Raw genomic sequence first — 24,709 nt, forward strand, 5'->3', positions numbered from 1 at the left:
TCAGCCCTGGTGCCTGCCACTTTCACTTTACATCAGCTCCAAGCACTTTCCAGATGTCAGTGAGAAACAAACCCAAAGGATTCCTGTTTCATGATACCAAATAATATAGAGTGCAAGCTATTTGTTGATGCTTTAAAGCAGATAAACTAAAAATGTTCTGAAGAACAGAGTTATTACTCCTATTTTAAATGTTGCCCAAGTTTGCAGTACTGTTAGGCTCATTCAAAGATTTATTACTTGCATCTGTGTTCACCAGAAACACCAGATAATTAGTTTCCACTTCACCTTTTTCCAGCTGGCCAGTGCATTGCTATTTTTCTATGTGAAGGTTAAAACACCTCCTTGGCAAAGGCTAAATATACAGTGCTCAAAAAAATTAAGTATATTATATATTACAGCATAAAATAAATTTTAGGTATACAACTAACTTAGTAAACATAAACCATTATTTCATCTGCTCTTATCCAAGTAAAAGTGACAGCAGATATCCTGGAGAGTGCCCGGTTTTTCTTTTTGTCAGTGTCCTTGTCAGCATGAAATGTTGCCTGCAGCACATTCAGGTTGCACGGGTAGCCCAGCGCCTCCAGGATGACACATCCATATGTGCCATCACCAGAAGGTTTGCTGTGTCTCTCAGTGCAGTCTCGACAGTCCTGAGGAGAAACCAGGACACGAGCTGTTACACGAGTGCTGTACAGAACCATCAGCTTCAACAGCAGGACTGTTAACTGCTCCTTTGTTTGAGGAGGACCAGGAGGAGATCTGCCAGAGCTTGACAGAAAAAAAAAAATCAGGAGGGATTGGGACACTACCTGCAAAACCATTCCCTTTCTGGGAGTTGTTGCTTCTCCAGTGCAGCTGTTGTCACTTAACCACAGTGGTTTATGCTATGTGTACTGGACAGAGTAAAATCCCTGAAGTTTTACTGACTTTGTGTTATTGGATCTACTCTGTAGTCACTTAAAGAACTAATTACATTTTATTTTGAGCAGTGGATAAAGTATTACCAAAACAGCTACTGAAAACTGTCTTACTTTGAAACTTTGTGAACAAATTATGAGAGGAGATGAGATGAGATAGCCTTTATTTGTCAGTTGCAGGTCTTTTGCCCACAACCGAGATGACAGACCTTGCCGACCGTACATACAATACACAAACATCACATTGGGGAGACAGGTCAGGCTAGGTAGCGAGGAAAAAAAACATTGAAATGTGTAACACAAAAGGATAATACAGGAATGCACAGATATCAACACACCATAGCACAATAAACACAGACAGTTCCAGTGTGTACATCTGATCTGGGACCGCTGCAATCTTTCGACTGCGCCTCCAACTGACCCGATGTCCACATCAGAGGGGAGGTAAGCGTTGGAGGTGGTGTTGGATCCGGGGTAGGGAGGGTGATGCGTCGGTGAGTGCTTATCAGTATCAGTATATGTATGTGTGTGCGTGTCCATAGTTCAGCTGAGACAGTGTCCTTCGCCCTGCCAGGCTAAGTAAACAGTCTTCCAGCCAACCCTGGTGGCCTTGTAGGGAATGGGAAGGAACAGACTAAACACAGTCGTTATCAGGGTATTTTCTGTATGTTTAAAAGTGTCAGTTAGTGCTTTTTTTTAAAAAAAAAAAAAAGTTAGGAACTGCTGTCTGCAATTTACAACCAGGAGACTAACAGAAAACATGCCAGCGTTGGTGCTGCATGGTGTAGTTTGTATTATACTGTTAAGGTCTGTCTAGGGACGTTGGTGTAATGACACATGTGGCCATTAAAGCCACAGTCGAATGGCGTCTCCTGCTAGGCACGACTGAGGGCTGATTAAACAACAACGACCACGTGATCCAGTATCTCATGTGACCGGCACAGAGCCGATCATGTGACTAAAATCACAGTGAGACCGGATTTGTTACTCCACCTGCCTTCGCCTGTGTTAGAAGGTGAAGTCTGTGCTGCTGCCGGTGTTTGCGACAATGAGGTGAGTTTTGAAAGAATGACGATAAGTTCATGCTCGCAGTCAGGGGCGTGCAGCCTCGCTGTGGTCGCACTGTTTTGAAATCTGAGTGTCTTGGGGGTGCTTGAGGTTCACACATCGTTGGCCAGGCCCGCATTGTGATATCTACGTTACATATATTGGCAGGCTGCTGAGAGAAACTCTGGGTGTCCTCTTACTGTGGGCCTGTCTGCACTCCGCCGCCTTCGGGGGCTGCTCGTCGTTTTTCTGCCGAAAATCTCCCCGCGTCAGCGGCCTGAACGGAGTCGACCCCGGTGCCCCTCTCTTTCTCACTCCTTATCTGGAGAAGGGCGCTATAGATGAAGGTAAACTTGTATTTGTGTTACTACGAAGTAAAGTACTATAGATTGGCTTCGTGCTTTTTGTGTTGCACATCCACAATGTGGCGATATCTCGTTCTTCCAGCCAGGAAACTGAGTCTGGTGGGAGACCTGCCAGGAGGCAATAAGTCAGTCAAGAGTTATGCTGGATACCTCACAGTCAACAAAAAATACAACAGCAACCTCTTCTTTTGGTTCTTCCCTGCTTCCATGGTAGGCCTAACTTCTTTTACCACAGGGGCTTCCCAAATTTACAGTACTCTTATTTGTGCAGTGTGACAGGAAATCACTGAGAGGACGGAGAGATTTTAGGATCAAATCTGTGTGGGGTTTTCAGAAGTCAACTTTATCTTTAGTCCCTCTGTGAAGTTGTGATATTTAGTCAGCTGCAACCAGGAATACCCAGGTTTTCCTTTGCTGATTTTTAAAGCAAAAATCCTTACAGGAAGAGAGCTTGTTTTACTTTTTAACTTACACTTGTGCCTTTTTTATTATGTCTTTTAATCATTAACTGAGTGTTTTGTTTTGTTTTTTAATTTTATTTATGAAAATGCTCCAGAGCAGTGGAGATTGACGCATTTAATGACAGCAAGTAAAGTTTGAATCTTACTGAATGTTTTTTACTAAAAAGCCTCCAGGGAAAAAAAGAATCTGGAAAGGTTCTAAACAACTTCCTTTTACCCCTGTTGGACCAGAATACATATACAACTGTGATCAGGAGTTTAAATCACATTAAAAATGAGCATGAATGTTAGGGTCACTATGAACATGATTTTTTTGCACTGTTTTTTCTCTAGGGTGGAATGATTGTGCAACACACATCTATAATTACGTAAAAAACAGGAATTGGGTCAAAAGTATACATAGAGGTTCAAATCTATTCATTCACTTAAATCTTTTAAAAAGTAGCGCTGAAGGTTCTACAATGTCTTTTAACTTGACAAGGCCTATTAACTTCTGGTTGATTGATGACAAGTGGTAGGTTCACTGTCTCAACATAAATAGGAAAAAGTTTGACACTACCTATCAGACCAATGCTCAGAACAATGGGGAAAGTCCAAGCAACTCGGTGGAAGGAGAATTATTGATTTACACAAGTTAGGAAGGTCTTTTGGGGCCATTTCTAAACACTGCAGATTCCAAAATCATAATTTTAAACAACTGTATGGCGGTAAAAGTCCACTAGGTGGCGCTAGTTTCTTAAACTTTGTGCTTGCTCTGATGTGACTGATAGGCAAACCAGGAGAAAGCTCCAGTCCTGCTCTGGCTGCAAGGTGGGCCTGGTGGCACGTCCATGTTCGGTCTCTTTGTGGAACATGGGCCGTATGTGGTGTACAAGAACATGACGGGTAAGAACTGATTTGCAGCAGCAAGACTCCCAGGTTGTTTAAACCTTCTTATAAAGTTTATATCCTCTGTCTTTGCAGTCGGTCCGAGGGATTATGCCTGGACAGCCAGATATTCAGTTTTGTACATTGATAATCCAGTATGTATTTCTGATTTATCATCACATTAAAAAAAAAAAAAGCAGTATTACTTAAAATGTCATTTTCACTTGGTGCTTTTGAAACATTGAGGAAGTGTTGGGATTTTTTGTTTTCTTTTTTCTCCTCTCTCTCTAGGTTGGAACAGGTTTCAGCTTCACTGAAGATGACAGAGGTTTCGCTCAGGACCAGGATGATGTTGGCAGAGATTTGTACAAGTAAAATATGACCATCTAATTTGCATGTAGTCATTTCATTTATCTTCACAGTAATGATCGTTACTAACTCTTTTTCTTATTCTCCTCTTTTCTTTTATAAGTGCTTTGACACAGTTCTTCCAGATCTTTCCTGAATATCAGTCCAATGAGTTCTACGCAACTGGAGAGGTCAGAAAATAATTTTTCCACACTTCACAGAGCAGTATGACACGAGTAGCTATTTAAACAGAGCAACATGATTACAGGGCTAGCAGATATATGCTTACCATGCTAACCAATTAATACTTTTTGCAAAATATAATGAAATTTTAATGTCTTATTTTGTTAAGATGGCCTCCTCACCATGCAATACATTCTCTTTGCAGTCATATGCAGGGAAGTATGTTCCTGCCGTTTCTTACTACATTCATAAAAACAACCCTACTGCCAAGGTGAAAATCAACTTCAAGGGGATGGCTATTGGCGATGGACTCTGTGATCCAGAGCTGGTGCGTATGTAGAAGAATTTTATTATTTAGACGTAAACTCTGTCCTAAGATTGTTCCTGAAAGTGCTAATGTTTGATTCATAAGACATGCTTAATCATAAAACTTGCTCAGGCAGGAATGACATTTAGAACTTAAGCAGCTGTGTTGCAATTTTGTAGTTGCACAATGCCATCGCAACTCACGGTGCAGTCGGAAAACGGCCAACAGAAAAGCAAACTCTTTAGAAGACCTGATCGTGACGATGGTAGAGAAGGTTTGGTGCTGCTGCGGTGAGCGAGGTGTGGCAGAACAAAAAGAGTTTTCTAAAGGCTTGGACTTATGTGTGACCTAAACTGCCATATCCCTACGTAACCGGCAGGAAAATCTCCTGGATAAAGTCTAGAGTTGGCTTAGAAAGAGTTTAATAAAGCATCTGTTTCATGAACAAGACTCATTGACTTACACATTTTTTCCCTCATATGGTCTAAATGTGTGTCTTCATTGAAACACAGGCTGCTGTGTCTTTTGCTTTCATTGTCCACACTGTACGTTCGTCCTCCACTTTGCTCATGTTTGATGCCATCTGCTCCTATATGCTGATGCAGAAAGGTGACAGTATAGTGACAGTTTACTGTTCTTCTACATCAGATGCTGGGTGGCTACGGTGAGTTCCTGTACCAAACGGGAATGATAGATGAACTCCAAAAGCAATACGTTGACCAGCAGACAGACCATGGAGTTAAGCTCATCCAGCAGGAGAAGTGGGTGGAGGCTTTTGAGGTAATGAGTTGATGTTGTTCGTCATCTACATTTGCAGTATTTTCTAATTGTTGAAGGCACACCTGTCATGGATGCCTTTTTCATTTCAATTTCAATCGTCTGACTTCAGGTCTTTGATCGTTTGCTGAATGGCGATGTAGATCCTTATCCCTCCTTCTTCCAAAATGCAACAGGTTGTACCAACTACTTCAACTACTTGATATGTCAGGTACTCGGAGTTCCTTGAAGTTCTTTTTTGTAAACTGTTGCTTTTTAACAGCTTAAAGAACTCACAAATTTCCTTTGTGTTCCTCAGGAGCCTGAGGATCAGGACTACTTCTCCCAGTTTGTGACCCTGCCTGAAGTGCGACGTGCCATCCACGTGGGCAACCTGACGTTCCACGATGGCTCTGAGGTGGAGAAGCACCTCCTGCAGGATGTCATGAAGACCATCAAACCATGGCTGGGGGTGCTGATGGACAACTACAGGGTAAAAACTGCAGGGTCATCCATTTTATTTATTTTTTTAATCTAAAACGCACAAGGGGAAAATGTGAAGGGGGAGAAAAAAATCAGGATTTTGCTCATGATGTTTTATATTTAGAGTGTGAGACAAATGTTTTACTTTTATCACTTTATTTATTTATTGACAAGTGAACTGGGCATCGTTCTCAAGTCTTAACAGGAAACAATCTTAAAAAAAAAAAGCCCAACTCAGACACTGTTGAACTTCGTTACATCATCTTCTATGGATGGGGTCCAAAAGGAAAACCTTACAGAAGACTGTAGGAGCACAAAAAGAAGCCTGATGAAAACTGGAAGCGCATTCTTCGGTCAATGAGATCAAGATAAATTTGTTCATCCCCTGGTTGGTGTGAAGCACAGAGGTGTCAGCGCTGCGTGAGTGCAAAAAGTGCTTAGGGGGATGACTTCTACAGATGACACTAGGCGTGACCGTCGATGGAGCACAATACTGGATGACGAGATGACTCGCAGTCTCCAGAACTGAGTCAGGAAAGCTTGATGAAGATTCAAAGCGCAGTGAAAGGGAGGGGGAGAGAAAAGAGAAGTGAAAACTCTGGGGTATTTTAAAGAGAAAGGTGGAGGAATGCAACACTTCCAGGAAAGAGCCGCTGAGAGGTTGTTTCTGAAGAAGAGCAGAGCACGTCTCCGGGTGACGAGGATTCAGTCTGATATCAAAAACAACAGTTGCTGTGTGTGTGTGTGAATCTATGGAGTCAGTTAACTGATACAAGTTGAATGTATTTATCCAGGTCTTGATGTATAGTGGTCAGCTAGATGTGATTGTGGCTGCTCCACTGACTGAGAGGTTCCTGCCCACTGTGAACTGGACCGGGGCTGCCGAGTACAAAAAAGCCCCTCGCTTCCACTGGAAGGTTCAGCCCACTGACACGGAGGTGGCGGGTTATGTTCGGCAAGTTGGAGAGTTTTATCAGGTGAGCGGATTGTGAAATAAAAGGCCAAATGCATGATCTTAAATCTCTCGGCGTTATTGAGGTTTACCGTTATCCGCTGTCTGTCTCTTCATGCAGGTCATCATACGAGGAGGAGGGCACATTCTGCCTTACGACCAACCGCAGAGGTCCTTTGACATGATTGACAGATTCTTGTCAACTCAGGGCTGGAAATGAAAAGCACGGGTGGAGAAGTGCAAATGTTCAAGCACCTTCACTTTAGAGAGCACATCGAGCACAGAGCGTTGATTTAAGACTGATTGTCACAGCTAACTTAAATCAAGTTTTTGTTTTCATCATTTTTTTGCAGAACTTTTTAAAAACCAGAGGATACATTTCTTCTAAGCGTGTGCTCTCTGATGCACACTCTTAGCTTGGATGCGATATCTGGATTGTTGCAAACAGAAATCGTAAAACTGATAAATCAGGTTAACGTCTTAAATTTTAGGGGTTCATGTTTGTTTGTTTTCTCGGGTCAGTATGAGTTAATGAATGTTGTGTGAAATCAGTGCACGCTTCGGAGACGAAATTCAATGCAGCCAAAACACATTTCACTCATATCAAGATTTCTTTTAAAAGAACTTTTAAAACGGTTCATACAATTTTTAAATGATTTCATGTATTAAAGCAAAAGGTTCTAAGCAGTTCTTTGTACCTTCCTGTGGCACTTACACTAAGATAAAAGGTTATTATATGCAAAGTGATTGAATAAAGCTTGGAGGTGTTTCTGGTCCAACTGCTACCAGTTATGAATGCATGCTTTGTTTTCAGTCACTAAAGGTGGAATTATTTTTTTCTAACACAAGTTTGATTTGTATTAAAGAACCTTTTTCTTCAATATATCCAATTCTTTTTAAAGTTTGTGTTTTGTGTTTGAATGTCTGTCACAGTCAGAAGGGACTGTAAAGCCTTAAGTGTTGAAATTACTTGAAATAAAGATGTTTCTTTTTTAAAACATCACATTGTGTTACTTACAACCTTTTGCTTGAGGCCATTAAGTGTTTTTATCATTGTGTTATATTGTGGTCTACCTCCCAGTAGATGAGAGACGGGGAAAAGCCAAAAATGATGGTGGTGCACACTTTATCTTGGAGAGGAAGTGGAGTCAGATCTGGTTAGTGTTGCTGTTTGTGGAACAGTGGTTTGTACTGTCACCTCACAGGAAGAAGGACCTGGATTCAACTCTCAACTCTGCGTGATGACCCTGCGATAGAGTGGAAACTTGTCCAAGGTGTGACTGGTCACTGGGATAGCTTCCAGTCCCTGAAAACTAAAACGAAACTATGGAAAAGAAATATAACTTCAGTAGAAGAAATGAGCGAGCAAAACCCTGTGGGTCTGGAACTAAACTGAGAAGTGAACCAATTGAGGTGGGATTTGAAAACATTGCTCGATGTGAAAGTATTGTTTGGGAAAGTGAATAAGTTGTACACCAGGGGTCATGATACTCCAAAGACAAGTCTCTGCTTGGCTGCTAACTGGCATAGATCATTGCCTCCCCAAACTGCTGTCAGTCATTAAATGCACTTTGAAAATGAAATCACTGGAGCTCTTGATCATCCGAAGTAAGGTCCTGAAAAAGTCCTCTTCATTACTTAAAGAGGTCCCTCCGCATGTGTCCACAGTAGCAGCCGGAAATGAATTTCTTACACAACAATGTTTATTTTTATTGCTTATTTGTTTCATTGTTGTGGCTAAGATTTAATTGTCTCTCTGCATCGGCAGTGATTTGGCATTTTGACAGGATTCAACAAAGATGTTTGTGTACTGAAGTTAACTGCCATGTTATTTCATCGGGCATCTATCAAGCTGTCTAGACAGTTCAATAATTAATGAGCATTCTAAACCTTTAAAGCATCTTACTATTTAATGAGCAGTCATTTTTCAAGGACAAGCATCAGCAAATGCTGTTGATCCTTTGATTGAAATATTACTTTCCTGGGTTTCAGAAACAATGACATCATGTCGCGCGAATGAATGTTACAGAACAAGTGCTTTATTTTCATACCGTAATGTAACTGCAGTGATACTTTAACATCTGTACAAATGCAAAATAAAATGGAGACAATGTAATTACGGACCAAAAGAAACAAACAAAAAAATGTACAAGGATATGCAGGCAGGAATGGATCCCATCCGTTTGTTACATATCAACAATGTACTTAAGCGCTGGGGTGAGCCTCGACGTACAGCAAAAGGCAACAAGTGCAAACATTATTTACAAACGTACCACACGTTTATTCTCCCTTCTAAAAGAAAGGTGGTTGCATTACATGTACAGGATTATAGAAATTAATATTATGTACAATATTTATACTTTTAGACTTAAAATAATACAATTACAACATCATTAATATGTAGGAATTGTTCTCTCTCACACACAGACACACTCACGCTGTACTTCCATAGCTCCTTTTTTTTGTATACCTATATAGTAACAAATGCATTTTTATTATGAACATGGATCCACTATCAGAAATGAAAACTCCTAATAATTCCAGTTGAAAGCGCGATGAGGTCATAAACATATTTTCACATGCATGAGGTTAATTTGGAATGGTCTGATCTAAACAGGGTTTTACAAACAGCCAAAATTAAGGCAAGCTTCAGTTCAGAGGGTCGGTGCAACAAAGCCCTTTTACAAAGGATTTTCTAAGACTCGTCACTCAATAATCATCTCACACACACACACTAAACAGCACGCACAGATTTTAAGGGTAAGAAACAACATGAATACATCAAATGCCTTCACAAAAACCACCATGTGGTCCGTTATGGGGAAAGATATTTTTCAATTAAACGGGAAAGAACAAATTCAACGCTATCAGGTCCTTAATCATGCCTGGCAGTGCAAGCTCCAGGTTCCATTATTCTTTTTATGGGCATGTGAAACAAGCCAGGCATATTTTCTCTATAAAGCCAAACATAGTTACAGGTTGTCGCTGGTGTGTGAAGACAGGGAGGAGGGCTTTTTGGGGGGAGGGGGGGGGGGATCACTGAGAATTACCTCTGACCTTAATATGGCTATTCTACCCTCCGTCATAACAGAGGACAAAGTGCATAGACAGCTCTGCGATTGCTCCACCTGTGCGTGGAAAGTATTTCATCCGTCCTACTGTAAAAACACAGTGCATTGTGGTCATCATGCTCATGAACTGACATTCCTGGTCATATGGAAGTGGAAATAAAGAGGCGCTGCAGCCTAAAGGAGATGGATGTAGAAAAGGTCGCCTGTAAGAAACTCAGGAGATTTGGCCTTAGGTGTAACAGACATCTGTAAGAAAGCCCATAACAAAAATTCATAGAAAAACAAAAGAAAAAGCAGAGATAATTATGGTGATTAAAACGAAGCTATTAAATATAATAAGCCAGAAAAGCTTTTTAAGGAAGATTCAGGCACATTGTGATATCTTGGAAAGCACAAACACGAGCTGCTCTTCTTCAGGAATTGCAAGTTGTGGTGGTGGAAAAGAAAAAGAGAAAAAAAAAGATAAACAGATATATATTTTCTCACATACTTTTCTTTCTTAATACAAGTCGAACTTTGTTCTGCAGCAGGAAAGAGGGACAAAACACAAATATATATATAACAATATTCACATGCCAGACTGTGCACACACTCAATCAAATGTTATTTCATTTTGGTCTGAATGCACAAAACACACACACACACACACACACACACACACACACACACAACAAGAGGCCTCAACGATTAAAAAGCTTCAGTTGGTCCTGGAGAGCGGAGGACGCTGATCTCCGCTGCTGAGCTGCCTCACTGGTATCACAGTGTACAGTTCTGTCGCTGCAACAGCATCAAATGTCCTTGGCCATTCTGATCATTAATGTGGGCGTACAGTAGAAAAAAGATGATCAACACTGTGATGTATTGCTTCCATCTGAGCATATGGTATTTTCACTGTCACGCCGTATATTATAAAGCTTTTTTTGTTTGTTTGCTTGTTTTTAAAGAATACTGCCGACAGGGAAGATTGTTAACAGTCATATATGTTTCTTGGAAAAAAAGAAAAAGGGTCATTTCACCTGCTTGCATATTCCTGTCTTCAAGACATCCGTGTTCAAAGTCTGACTTTAAACAACAAATAAAACGCAGCGACGTCCCCCTCAGTTTTTCAGATTTTTCAGTGTCTTCCACATTGCTGCAAGCTTACGCAGCTTACGGTCACTCTTTATTCAGTCCACTGGGCACATAGAGATGTAAGACCTGTATTTTTGTTTTTTAAGAGATGACAGTCTGAGGCACGCGTCTCTGTCCTCTGGTTTTATGAGCATCGTGATCAATTTTGTACCATTACAAAACAGAAAAAGTCACTGAAATGGTGCATGAGATTAACAAAAATGTCTTTCCACTAAGCACAAAAAAAGCAGAATTAAAAAAACGCGCCAAAAAACATAAAAGTTTTATGCGTTAATAGGATTGGTCTATAAAAATAGATACTGTAGCTACTGTATAAAGAACAGCCTCACAGGCCTTTGAGGTTTTTCTTGATGGAGAATGAGGAGCAGCACGTGCAGCTGGCGACCCTCAAAAAGCATGGGTGGTGGTGGTGGTGGGGGGGGGGGGGGGGGGGGGGATTCGTGGCTGCAGCCGAGGTTACGGTCTCCTTTGTCCCTAGTGGATGGGGTTAATGTCTGTGCAGTGGTTGGTCTGCCCGTGCACACTGCTGCCCCCTACAGTCGTAGTGGAGGTGGTGATGGTGTTGTGCTGGATGACCTGCTGCTGGGAGCACACTGGAGCTGGACTGCCTGCAGGACTGCTCTCTGGACCTGAGGAGAAAGCAGAGACATCACTGAAGATAGAAGTGATGCGTAAAGCACGCATGTGTGAGTGCAAGTACAAAAGATAGAACCGAGGAGCTGCACACAGGGATACATAAAGTATGCATAATGGTAAAATCTAGCAAAATAAACACAGGATCTCTCATTATATTACAAAAAAAATCTTTATTAGCAGAAGAGCATTTATTTCAAACATGTGACAACCTAAGGTTACACCAAATGTCTCATCCTCCATCTCAAAATAGACGATAATGGATAACACAAAAATGGAAACGTGAATCATTCCACTCCGTAAATACGCCTGATGGATTTTGGACACATTGTAGGTGACATCTTTACACCAGTTAGACTCATCGATGAAAGTCATTCCAGCCCAGGCTGGGAGTTGGCTTTCTCTTGTACAAAAGAGCCATTCAGCCAAGGGGGGACGTGAGCCTTATTTTCCTAAAGCTGCACAGGGAGGTGACTTATCCTAATTACATGGAAATGTCACTCGAATCCGTATCAAAGGGTGGGGCTCTGATGTCATGTACGGCTGAGCTGAAGCACAGTCCAAAAATCAGTGAGATCCCAGGCATCCATTAGGGCTGTGATGTCAACGTGCAGACTGTGATGTCTTTCTCACGTTGAGGCTCGGCTGCTTCTGTGCACAGAGCTGCTGTGAGATGGAAAAAATAAGTCTCAAAAGGGATTCAGACAGCCAGCTACCAGAGTGTGCAACACCCATATGTCAAAGGAAGAGTCCTGCAGCGAGCGTGGGAGCTGGATACCAGCACACTGGAACGAAAAGCCTTGCCAGTTACTGTGTGTCCATCAGACTTGTGTCTGTAGGGTTTATTCCTTTCCACCGCAGAGCTAAGGCACACAGTTAAAGGTGTGTGAGTGTGTTTATGTTTAAGCTACTCACTGAGGTAACCTTGGGACTCTTTCTGCATAGTGGTGATGGGACAGTCCTTGTGTGTGAGGAGAAGCTGCTTGAGCTGTGTCACCTCGTTCTTTAGCATTGTGACTTCATTCTGAGAAAAAGAAAAATATTTTCAGATTTCAGCGAATCAACATTTCTTGGCAACTCTCCATCCTTAACTACCTAAAAACAAACAGTAAAATACCCAGGTCATATTACCCAATATAAACAAATCAAAATCCATGGTGATGGCCCTGAGTTGCAGTTGTTACTGTACATAGATTTAGAGGCTCTAAAGGTGTTTTTTGATTTTTTTGGTTTTTACCTGAAGCTGCATGTTGGTCTGTGTGAGCTCCTCTGCCTTCTTCTCTAATGACATCACCCAAACTTTTCGCTTCTGTCTGCATCTTGTTGCAGCCGCTCTGTTTCGCTCCAGAAACTTTCGCCGACGTTCATCCGGGTCCTCGTCCACTACTCGTCTGCGCCGTCCACCACTGGGTGGCGGAGACTGCATCGTCTGCGTGGGCTGCATCTGCTGGGTTGCAGGTGACATCTGAATCACGGGAAAATGGCATTAACATTACTGACGTCCCCGATGGGGCAGCGCCTGCCTGCCACGATCCGACCACATATGTAAGCATCCTGACACAGCTGGAAAGTAGCCAGTCAGCTGTCTGCTGCAGCCGCTATGCTGCCTCAGAGCCTCCTGCCTCTAAACAACAATATATACATTACTTCCTGCAGGTATTTTATGTCTGGCAACTTCCCCAAAAACAACATCTGCTTGTACCGCGTGCCTTAAGAAGCTGGGCTGTGGGTGTCAGGAGTGAATGACTGACTAACTGACTGGGCTGATTCACTAGCTTGCCCACCTTGTTAAAGAGGTGTCAGGAGGCAGTTTTCCAACGCCCACTTCCACTCAGACTAACACCACCAGACGCAGTCAAAAGGCCCATTTCTATGCACTGACAAATCTTGACATATACTTGGCTAGGTCAAGTGTTTTCAGTCTTCAAAACATTACATTTTTATGAGAAGCATGGAAAATGCACGCCACTTTAATGGCGGCTGCACACACAGACAATGTTGTTTTAAAGCTTTAATGGTACATTTAAAACATATAGTGAAATGCACTTCATGATGTGGCACTCTGTGCTGCAAAAAGGCTTCAAAGAACGCAAGGACAAAATGCCTCTTTTTTTAATGCCGTGAGCAATACTGTCAGTTAATACTGAAACAGGTATATTCACAGATAAGACGTCCCAGAACTATAAGCCAAGGCTATCTGTTCCTCTGGTTTGTAAAACTTCTTCTGCGCTTGAAGCATGCTGTGACTACATAATTGCAAGTGGTTGGTGCAGTGGAGCAAAGTTTTCAAAAGACAGTCCTGAACATCCTTTTGTAACCGTTTCTGAACTCTTCGTGACCCCTTCTCTCCATGGCAGGCATCCAACACTGACCTGTAGCTGACCAAACAAAAAGGAAAAAATACTTTTGCGCCGGGTGCCAGGAAACTCGCTATTAAGGATGCAGCAAGGGAAAATGCGTTCATCCACTCACTCGCTGTGAATTCTAAGCATCATTTTAGCCATGCTTCTATACTAAACCACTAATAGCTGACTTCAAAACTACTCAAAAGCCTTCCAAAGGACTGGCTTGTTTTAGTCATGCTGCATACACGCTGACTTCTAGCTGTGTGAGTGATTTTAATATGCAGTGTAGTTAATGTGTTATTGAACTTGTGGCTTTGCCTTTGGGCTGCCTAAAAGCTTCTCAGCTCTCTCGGGGAGACGATTTGCTTACCTGTGAAGCAGAGTGCATCGGAGGGTGCGGTGATGTCTGATGTGGGTGCCCAGGATGAAGATGGGGGTTGTGGGAGTTGTGATGGGGATTGTGTCCCTGCGGGTGATGGTGTCCACCCTGAGCGTGGCCCTGGTTGTGGTGGTGGTGTCCGTGGTGCTGGTATGCGTGCGGAGGGGCTTGCAGGTGCTGGTGCGGATGCGAGTGCGAGTGCATGTGATGGTGAGCGCCTTGGTCCTGCCGTGATGACATCATCTCCATCATGTGGCCCATGGAGTTCATGTTGCCGTTTGCGATGGCACCGGGGTGGTGTGAAAGTGCAGCCTTTAGCCTCTAAAGGAGACAAAGTGGACACCAAAGACAACATTTAATATAAATCTCTGGGAGTATTTCGTCATTATGTTTGTACATATTCGCCTCCATCAGTGTGATGATTAAGCGCAGACTACGACGTGACAAATGGCTTCATAAATCCACATGTCAGCAGGACAAGTCAAAGCCACTTAGGCTGTCCTTCATCTCTCCTTCAGTCCTGTCATTCTTGCTCTTTACCTTTCATGACTGCATCCCACCGGTCCCTGCTCTTCATATTCACAACAGCCCCTCTCTCTCTCTCTTATGGAGCACGTGTGTTTGTTTGTGCATTTCTGCTGGTGAGATGAGATCGCCGGTAAGGTGTGAGACCTCAGAACGCTCCCTTACTGTTGACCCAGCAACAGGTTTGTTGCTTTAACTGTGTGGTCTACTTAGCACTGACTGAGACGGTGTCTCTGAGCAGTCTGAGATGAGAACCAGAGAGAAGCACACTAAAAGTGCACTTGTGTTCCTCATGTTTACCAAATACACCTCTCCACTAGAGTGTGTTTTTCTGGGCACCGCATAAAGATGACCGCAAGCGCAAAAACCCAGCACAAACCTAGACATAAATAAAAAATGCATGACATATTTACAGTTTAATAGCTTTTAACAGGTTGCAAAACCTTATTTAATGAAGAACCTTTTTACACTAAAACACTAACACTAAAATACATGGAAATTAATTATTCCTTTTACAGTTGATCTCCTGAGACATGTTTAGTAAAAAGTTAGCAGCAAAAATGAAAAGAAAGACATTGTGTCTAAGGCTACTGTTGTGAATTCCACAACGTTTTCTTTTCCCTTTCCCAGTATTCTCTTTTTCCTCTCTGCTCCCTTCCCCCTTCTCCCAGCTGCTGTCAGTAAGTCCAAGGCTCCATATCTTTTAACAACCTTCACATTCATGATTCCCATAGGGAATGGCATCCAGCTGGTCTGGATCACAATGCTAGGACATAAGCAGAGCACAACACCATCCCTTCACTTCCCGCTCACACTGTCTATGAGTGGAAAGCTTTTTACAAGTAGTAAGGCAGCACAGTCCAATAAATCATTTTAGAAGATTGGGAACAAAAAAAGTGACTGTGTTTTACCATATTTACAGATTATATGTGTGTGTGTGTGTGTGTGTGTGTGTGTGTGTGTGTGTGTGTGTGTGTGTGTGTGTGCGCGCGTTTGGAGTTAGTTGTCTTTTCTACGGACAGTGTGGGATGCAGAGAATTGCACATGAAACCGGCACAGTGAATTTATGACCTTGTCGAGCCAGTTTTAGTTGACTATAGTTTCTGTTTGTCACAGAAAGGTATGCCTGACACTTTGAAGCAGGTACTTTTCTGGAAGCGCGAGATTTTATCTGTTGTACCTCACTATGAATGTTATTTTAAACTTCTACACTTCTAATGTCATAGATAACACATCGTAAACCAATATAATCACACCCTAACCCCACTAACGGCCTTCACCAAAACCTCTAAGAATTGTTCTCAGGGGCCACAACCCTTCCTTTTTGTGACCAGAGAGACATGGGTTAAAATACCACAGTCTACACACAGCGAGTGTCTTCAAGCCTGCAGCTGTCAGCGGCATCATAGTCACACTGAGTCTTACTGATGCACTGAGAAGTCTCTGACTTTCTTTAACACACTATAAATGGTAAAATGGTAAATGGCCTGCATTTGTATAGCGCTTTTCTAGTCCATAGGACCCCAAAGCACTTTACACTACATTCAGTCATTCACCCATTCACACACTGGCAATATAAACTACAAACACTACAAATAGTTACAATCTGCAAAGGGTAGCTATCTGGAAATAACATCTTAAAACACGACAGCTAATTGACATGCAGCTGAAACAGAAAAGGGATTTAAAGTGCTTACAGATCAATCATAGTCACCAGTGTTGACAAGGACATCTTCTGTACATCACAGGATGAATTCTGAGTTTGACAGCTCTCACTGAGCACCTTCCCTGCAGCCTGCAGTCGATCAGTATGAACCAGAGAGGTGAGACCCACGCCTTTTGTGCAAGAGAAAACCAATCAAGGTCTGGCAAGCTCCTGCCACTCAAGCAGGGAATCACCTAAATGAATAAAAGCCAGAGGAGTTTGCTGGCAGCATGTCTACCTTTGTAGTCTCTATAAGACGTTTAGTAAGCTGATGGCCGGTAAGATGCTCTTTTGGTGTCACTGAAACTCCCTTCTAGAAAGGGAGGACGCCAGGTGGAAGACAGAGAGCATAAATGGTGAAGGGGAGTATTAAGAGAGACAAAGACTAGAGGTGGGAAGAGATTAGATGGATTCCAGTGTCTCTTCCCCACACACCATTAGCCTGAAACAGCATTTAGTCATTTGTCAGCGTCTCAGCGAGCTGTCCAGCTGGCACTATCTGTATATTAATTCAATTAGCCTGCATTCAAAGCGGCCTGCGAGTGTCAAAGTACAGAGGGACTGCAGGTCAAAGAGCCAAGGGGCCGATGCACAAGCCTTAGTGGCGATGGTTATATACACAACAAAGTACAAAAGTAACTGAATGTAATGCAACACAAGTTAATATAATACAGTTCAACAGAGACAGCATAGCTATTACACATAACAAAATCAATCAAAGAACTACAGAAACATCTTGACAACATACAACTTAAATTTTTAGTACACGCATAGAAATTAAACCACTCACTTTGACTGGATTAGCTGGCAGGACCTTCCCACTTACATGATGAATAATGGAAAATCCAGCTCTTTAAATAGGCAGTATGAATATATAAATGCACCACCTTAAACTGATAGGTTTAAAGAAAAGGACACAGTTAAAAGAGAAAACCCTTACCGTGATATAACCCTATTCCTGAAGCTAGCTCTGTACAAGTGTCTACCTCTCCTGCATCTGAAGTCGAGACACAGCTCAGTTAAACCCAGCTCAGCCAAAACTTAAGTCTTTGTATCCAGAACCACAGTGACGCAACTAAGGGACGTTAGCAGAGTGATGATGAGCAGGCTGTGATTCTCAAACACCTTCATCAGCCCCTTAATGACTCTTTAACACATGGTTGTATTTCCCCAGACTGTGCTAAGCACAAGAACTTAACCACCATGTGCATTTTACTCTAATGACACACACACAAACATATACATTTCTCCTGCAGCAACATGGCTGCCACAGAAAACAGTCATTAAATCAGTGCAGGTGTTAGCTTGCGGCTGTGCAGAGCGCTCAAAGATGGGACGGTATGCATCCTGTTCTACCACCGTCTGCCCTGCTGCCAAGTTGCAACAGGAAAATGAAGTCTCCGTGACACCATTAGAAAGTGGTCAGCTTCCTTCACAATAATTTTTATATAGTAGCAGCATAAATACACGCATTCTGACAGTATACTGAAAGTAGCAGTGCTATTGATTTTCCACCATCCCTGATTCAGCCATCTTTTGCCCAGAGGGGAGCTATCTCCTCTCAGACCTTTGCCCCCTGACCTCTCCACTCCCTCTCCTTTTTTTAGGCCTCTCTCATTTATGTGGTTTCAGGGATACCAGGTGATCATCCATTAATGATATTTATTAATGGCTGTGTCCTCTCTGACACAGGGGCTTTGAGTGATGTCCCTGTGAGTGCTCTGGGCACATCCTGAGAACACACTCAGGTTTCTGCTCACCAGATGACTTCATGTCTATTAACCCTGGGAGGAGAAACCATGATCATGAAGCAGGTACAAAGGGAAGAGACCACGCCTGCCTAAGGATGGGTAAATCAAACCTAGCAAGGTCAGGGTGAGCACTTTTATTCCCCTTAAAAGTGGAGCATTGTACTATCAGGGGACCTGTGGCCCTCTGGCGCCTCACAGTAGGTTTGAAAGATTTGATCAGTCTGTGGAGTCACAGTTCAACTGCAAAAAGATCAAAGATTCAAATGGTGCTCTTTCGCCTCACATTTAAGGGTCCGCAGAGAAACATTAAAGCTTCTGTCTCTCACTGTCAGCTTCTTTGTTAACATCAGGCAAGCACAGTGATCGTGAGTAAGCACACAGCATTTCTAATTGCATAATATATCAAAGCTGTAACTTTCCGGGAGTATTTTATATATGCCTCGGCCCCCCTACCTTGCACTCTAAACCCGACCCGGGTTCACCATCTGCAGCTGAAAGCAGGAGTTTGGCTCTGCTGCTTCGCCAAGCACTCCACGGATCCTGTTCCATCCTCCTCATCTCCACCGCCAGCACTACCCACCAGTGCCTGTCTACAAACCCACTCTCTGTCCCCTAAAAAGCCCATACCCCCATTAGTTCAATTTTATTAGATTTCCCTCTCACCCAGAGAGGCAGTAACATCTACCACCCCCTCTCTCTCTCTCCTCTTTCTGTTTCTCTCTCTCTCTCTCTCTCTCTCTCTCTCTCTCACACACACACACACACACACACACACACACACACACACACACACACACACACACACACACACACCTCTTGCCTTTTCCTCCACCCCCTCTCCCTCTGCTTGCCAAGAGCTGGGGACTGTTAAACTGATTTCCTCAGGGAACAGTGAGGCAGACAGTCTGATGGGAGTGCTGGGCTGTAATATCGCCCCCTCTCTCCTCTCTCAGGTTCTGGGCCAAGCTGATCAGAGCTTCCCTGTGGTTCCAGACACAGACATGGAGATGGACATAGACTGACTGTTCAGCCAGGGCCAGACGTTCCGGTGGTGCTCGGAGGAACCGTGGCAGTATGGGTGCAGCAAGACACACGCCCACTGAGAAGTGTGCTCCAAAGCATGCGCTCATACTCTTGGCAGCTTCTGCAGCCTGTCAAGTTAATGGATGGGCCTCTGACTCCAGTCTGCATATCCCCACTGTTCCCTCTCTTGTAAAGCCCTGCTCGAGTGCAGTCTACATGGTTATCACTACACCCACTGTCACAATCTTGAATACAGACAATGCCCCTGAGTGAGAGAGACAGACAGAGCATGAATACAATGCTAAACACTTACATACTCTTAAGTTGTGGGATTAAAAGAGGCATCACGAGTCATTGTGTCGATAAACGTAAGTGGAATCAAATGTAGTTTGAAAGATGTTTAAAATATCAGATCTCTAATGTTAGTGTATTTTGGCCGTTACAAATCTTTCACAATAGCTTTTTTTTATTAATGGTTTGAGTTTTGGTTCTTGTTCTCTGATAATAAATAGCCCCTCTTTACCCGCACTGTCAATACACCCACAGGTGTGAGAAGCCACTTGTGTTTCGACATGCCAAAATTTCCAAGAAGTAATTGTTGAAAACATGAAGCACGAACTTGTCTGATTCAGATCACCTCCTCAGCATTGTTAAAGTTATTTTGGTGTGAGTGTCTTGTTTTTTTTGCTCAGGCTCCAGGAGTGCTAATGGTGGCTGGACCAGTCCGGTCTGGATCACGCAGTGTTGATGGCAGCTGGTTTACCCAAGCTTGGCTCTGCTTGTGTCCCTTCCCATTCATAGGCCCTGAACCATAACCAAATGGCCTTCACATACACCACCCATCAGCACACCTAAAAAAAACAAGCAGTCATCCAAAGACAAACAGATGCGACACTCTGTGCCACCAACGCCACTCTTGTCACGAAAACTCAACCCAACATAGAAGCGCACAATCACACACACACACAAAACTACTCAGAAGTTTCCTCCTCTTCCATAAAGCTTGCTGATCTTGCTTCAGAGTGTATTATGAGCCAGGAACATGTTTTACTCCTGCTAGGCCCCCTACAGCCCCTCAATCATACTAGTAGTACCTTGCACAAGCTTTCACACCAATCCTTTGCCCAGGCAAGCACTTTAGCACATTTTCAACAATACTTTCCATTTACAGTTACACATATATCACCATTCACATACACTGGTCACATGAGCGCTGGGGTAAAAATGAAGCAAAAGGTCAGCTATTTCTAGAAAACACAACAACACAAAAACAGACAAACAGAAATGAAAAAAGTATAAAAATAGATTTTTATTTTTTTAATGCATTTATTTTGATTGGCCCCACAATGAAGTGGAAGTGAAGCGAAATATAACACATTAGTATAAAACAGCCATGGCAGCAGAAATCATAGATCAGCTGTTGTCTCAAAGCAAGTGATGCTTTGAGCGCTATCCATCATCAGAGAAAACTATGGTGATGACAAATGTGTACCGACGCAAAGGTATATGAGCAGAACTATAATGTGGGGTTTTTTCCATTTTAATGACAATCAGAAAACAAACTCTCTGTCACTGTTTTGTAATGAGAGTTTTTAACCTAAAACTTGATCAGCTGCATTTCCAAAAGTATCTGTTAATGGTTATAAAGTGGTAAAAGTATGGATGCATGCACGTTGTAAGATGAATATGCGTCAGTACGGCTGTACCTTGAAAACAGAAAGGATCCCAAACTGTGGATCTGTTCCCTAAGAATCAGGTCAGCAAATTTTGGGGGTTGTGTTCTATATCAAAGCTCAAGACCCTTCGTATTTACAAAGTGGATTTGTGCTTGAATTATCAGGTAAAATCTTTTATTTCAAAGTTTTGTTTTGTTGTAACTGTGCACGTGCTTCTGCTGTAATTTGTCTCTATTGTTATAGTCAAGCTCTCTGATTTTAAAAAGTGCTATTTAATAAAAAAATAAATAAAATTAATACACTCACAGACACCACTGTGTAAAGTCCTTAAAAGACCGATAAACTAATAGACATGAAACGTAAATTTCATGAACTTGTCCTTTAAATCGTTTTCTAACTAACCGATGGTACAGAATGGGAAGGAAATCTCATCAACTAACACATTACTCATTCCTCCTGCCACGCTCACTCACTATTCAAATGTGAATATGAGTTTTCTAAATATAATCTTACAATAACACAATCACACGCACGCACACACATATATATAAACATAGAGTTGTTTTGTTGAGTTCTCACTCATAGCGTAGTATCCCAATATTTTCCATGGCGATTTTACAGGGACATTAAAACACTATCAAAATACTGTTAACAAGAGGGCTCATCTAATTCACCACCAATCTGAGATAATGTTGGCCGAGCAAACTTTTGTTAAATCGGCTCAGCTGAAAGTACATCCAACAGAGAATCCTGGGAACCAAAATTCTGGCTGGGTTTATTCAGTGGAATGGAAATCAATTTATAACTTTTATCTAACATGTTTTCTTCTGGATTTTCTGTAAACAGATGTTGGCAGGCATATTTTATAGTTGAAAAAGGTGATAAATTGTGGTGTCGTGAGGTTTTTGATGATTCATCTATTTATCTCACAAGTACAATTTTAGTCGCACTGAAGCAGAAGTTCCTTTCTGGTTTATGTGGCAGTTGCACTGATCCAGCAGCTCTTGCGTCACACTCTACGCTGCTAAAAGGACTCATCTCTGTAGAACCCCCCCCCACCACCACCACCACCACCACCACTAGTCATATAAACTTCTGCTGCATCCAAAATATTTAACCTTCTCTCTATGTGTCCTTTGTACCCTGTCACTAGTTGACTGCACATCTTCCACGTTTACTTAACTAACCACACATATGCATATAACTGATCTGTATCACAAACCATATGCAAACTCTGACTTCATGGTTTGTTTTAGCCCACTTTGTCCACAGATGTGTTTTGGCTCCAAGGACAATGAGTACCAGACGGGGTGCCAGTGCAGTGAAAAAAGAGGCATTTACACACACAATCATGACCATGCATACAAACACACACAATGTACATACAAGCTAGAGTTAACGCAAGCAGTCTGCAGATTCAGCTGTGCTCTTAGCTCAGCGTCTCTGCTCAGTGACATCATACCCCGACAATGCCACCATTCATACAGATGTTGCTTACAAAACCTGTAGTTAGACTCTCATTGTGTGTACTGCTCCTCCTCCTCCTCACAACAAGAGAATTTGCCAGAGGTGCTCCCCTACTATGGTGAAAGAAAATGAATGGAACACATAACAGGGTTACAGTTTATGCTAATGGTTTAACTGCTTACAAATGATTTTATACTAAGGTAATCATTTCATCAATCATGACATGGCAGAGATGAAAACTGTAACATCTGCAGCTGCCTCACTTTTTTGGAATTTGTGAGCAAAATAGGTGCAGTGCAGTGCAGTTACTGAATTGCAACTAGTATTTGGATTATCAGGATTAAAGATCAAGCGTTTCGCTAAACAGTGAACATGTACGAAAGAGTTACCCTGAAGAACTAACAGCAAGGTTTGTGCAAGTGAAATGAAAACTCAACATCAGTGCACGTGGAATACTTTGATTATTGGCCCTCCTGTGTGCTATGAAATGTTCCTTTAAGAGAAGCACTGCTTGCCCCCCCTCCCCCCCTTCAAGTAAAAAGGAGCATATTTAGAGCATGCCAGGAATTATGTCATCCACCAATCTAGTGCCAGCTCCACAGCCAAGCAGGCTGCAGTGAAAGAACATATAGTATTGTTTACCACATAAAAATCTCAGCACCTAGCCCGATGCTTAGTGACAAATTTATTGTCCTTAGTAACAATATAAACAATAGATAATTGGGAGATAATAAATAACACATTTTCATACACCAGCACAAAGCCCTTTCAAGGCCCCTCTTTCTGAAATTAGCAAGCAGTCAGGATGTGTGGAAAGCATGGGACTCAGTTAAAAGACACAATAAAACAATGCCAAAGTGCACCATGCTGAAAACAGTGCCACTGACATGAGCCATGCGCCACAGCGGGCATTCATAGACTCGAGTTTGTTTTTAGGGGAAATTTGATAAGGGCTTGTTTGGGTTTTTCTTGTTACAGATGAAAAATGATAGCAATTACCTTTCATTGCATGAACAAAAATATCAAAATTTAAGCATAGGGGGTCTGTGGTGTGTGAGGGTTGGGGTGGGTTGGGGGTGTAGGTGTGGGGAGTAGAAAACAGTACAAGTATTCAGAAATGTTTTACAGTTTTCCTTTATAGGCATGCATGTATTCTGTGTGTGCATCTCATCTGTCAGTCGTTTTTCAAGTAGTCTTGGCTGCCTGTACATGCATGTGTGGGTGCACGTGTGTGCATGATTTTGCAGCTATTTGTACAAGCAAGATGACACAGTGCTGGTCCACACGCGGTGCATATATGTGTGTGTGCGTGCGCTCGTAAGGAGTGGTGATGTAATGCTTTGGCCAGCATGCTGTGGAACTTGGCCTCCTCTGTACTGCGTTTCCTCCACGCTGCGAGGGTCAACTATCCCACAAGCTCCAGCACACAACACTCACTATTCAATTCCCCAGACCACAACAGAGCAGAATTCAACCACACCCGGCACCAAGAGCACCCAGTCCCTCACAACAAGAAGGGGGAAAAAAACACTTGAGCTAAAACTAATAAAACATTCCAATCCCAGCAACCCTCCCAGGCAACAAACTAAAAGCATTAAGAAAAAAAAACATATCAATTATTCCACCATCAAGCTTTGCTATACCACTTAAATGATGGCACTTAAGTAGAAAATCAGAAGAACAAAGATGGGCACTGATGCAGATACAGTCTTTAGCCCAGAGAGCACAAACAGAGAGCTTAGAGCAAGATATGAGTCCCCAAGGGGCCACAGCAGTCCTTTGGCTCATTAACTATTTACACCAGAGACAGGCCTCCCTACTGCTCTGGCCCACCACAAAATCAATTAGCCTTCATTAGCCCAGGCTCAGGGCATGCTTTCTCTGACAGGGGAGGGATAATCCTGCTACCGATGCCTCCAGTTACCACAAAATATCAAACAGCAGCAAGCTCACCCATATGGCCATACATGCATGCACAAACATGAAAAGACAAAGGAAACTGGTTCTACTTTTCCCTAAGAAGTCTTCTATTTTCTCCCTTCTTATTCATTGTTTGATCTTGCAGTATATCAATATTGCTTCTCGCCTTTTAATTCTATTGCCTATTCTGCCTGTCTGTCCGTTTCCTTCATGTCTATCAAAGTCCCACTCAATCCCCTCTTCTGCTCTCACAATGTAAACGTTGAGCACAAAGAGTGCATCCAGATCCGTTCCTCCGAGGTGTGGGGTTACAGTGCGAAGATTTCCCATTGGCGGAAAGTCAACATGGTCAGGGTAATGCGATTAGAGCCGGATTGAGATCGTCGCAGGGGAC

The 24,709-nt window shown here is 42.5% G+C and overlaps 2 protein-coding genes across 6 annotated transcripts in view; one reads left to right on the forward strand and one right to left on the reverse strand.

Annotated features, from left to right (window-relative positions):
• Window positions 1–1,846: 1,846 nt before the first annotated feature.
• Window positions 1,847–7,692, forward strand: cpvl (carboxypeptidase vitellogenic like). Its single transcript, XM_085473605.1, has 13 exons — window positions 1,847–1,973; window positions 2,136–2,314; window positions 2,415–2,542; window positions 3,564–3,678; window positions 3,757–3,815; window positions 3,952–4,031; window positions 4,133–4,199; window positions 4,397–4,519; window positions 5,147–5,278; window positions 5,388–5,486; window positions 5,574–5,747; window positions 6,532–6,714; window positions 6,811–7,692. Exons 1-13 carry the CDS (start codon window positions 1,969–1,971, stop codon window positions 6,907–6,909), a joined length of 1,443 nt encoding a protein of 480 aa, XP_085329731.1. The 5' UTR covers window positions 1,847–1,968; the 3' UTR covers window positions 6,910–7,692.
• A 1,014-nt stretch (window positions 7,693–8,706) lies between these two features.
• creb5b (cAMP responsive element binding protein 5b) overlaps window positions 8,707–24,709 on the reverse strand; it is a 37,749-nt gene continuing 21,746 nt past the window's right edge. For 2 of the 5 annotated variants that reach the window (XM_085473609.1, XM_085473606.1), the window contains exons 8-11: window positions 14,240–14,569; window positions 12,762–12,989; window positions 12,440–12,548; window positions 8,707–11,520 (exon numbers count right to left, since the gene is read on the reverse strand). In XM_085473609.1, the coding sequence (XP_085329735.1) occupies window positions 11,366–11,520; window positions 12,440–12,548; window positions 12,762–12,989; window positions 14,240–14,569 (822 nt within the window). In that variant the 3' untranslated portion in view covers window positions 8,707–11,365. Of the gene's footprint in view, window positions 12,191–12,439; window positions 12,549–12,761; window positions 12,990–14,239; window positions 14,570–24,709 lie in introns of all 5 variants that reach the window. The other 3 variants (XM_085473608.1, XM_085473607.1, XM_085473610.1) reach the window with 3 other exon arrangements.

Source organism: Copadichromis virginalis, linkage group LG11, assembly GCF_057382275.1.
Source record: "Copadichromis virginalis isolate Kocher_CV1m ecotype Utaka linkage group LG11, C_Virginalis_male_GT1.1, whole genome shotgun sequence".
In the NCBI taxonomy this organism is placed as follows: Eukaryota; Metazoa; Chordata; class Actinopteri; order Cichliformes; family Cichlidae; genus Copadichromis; species Copadichromis virginalis.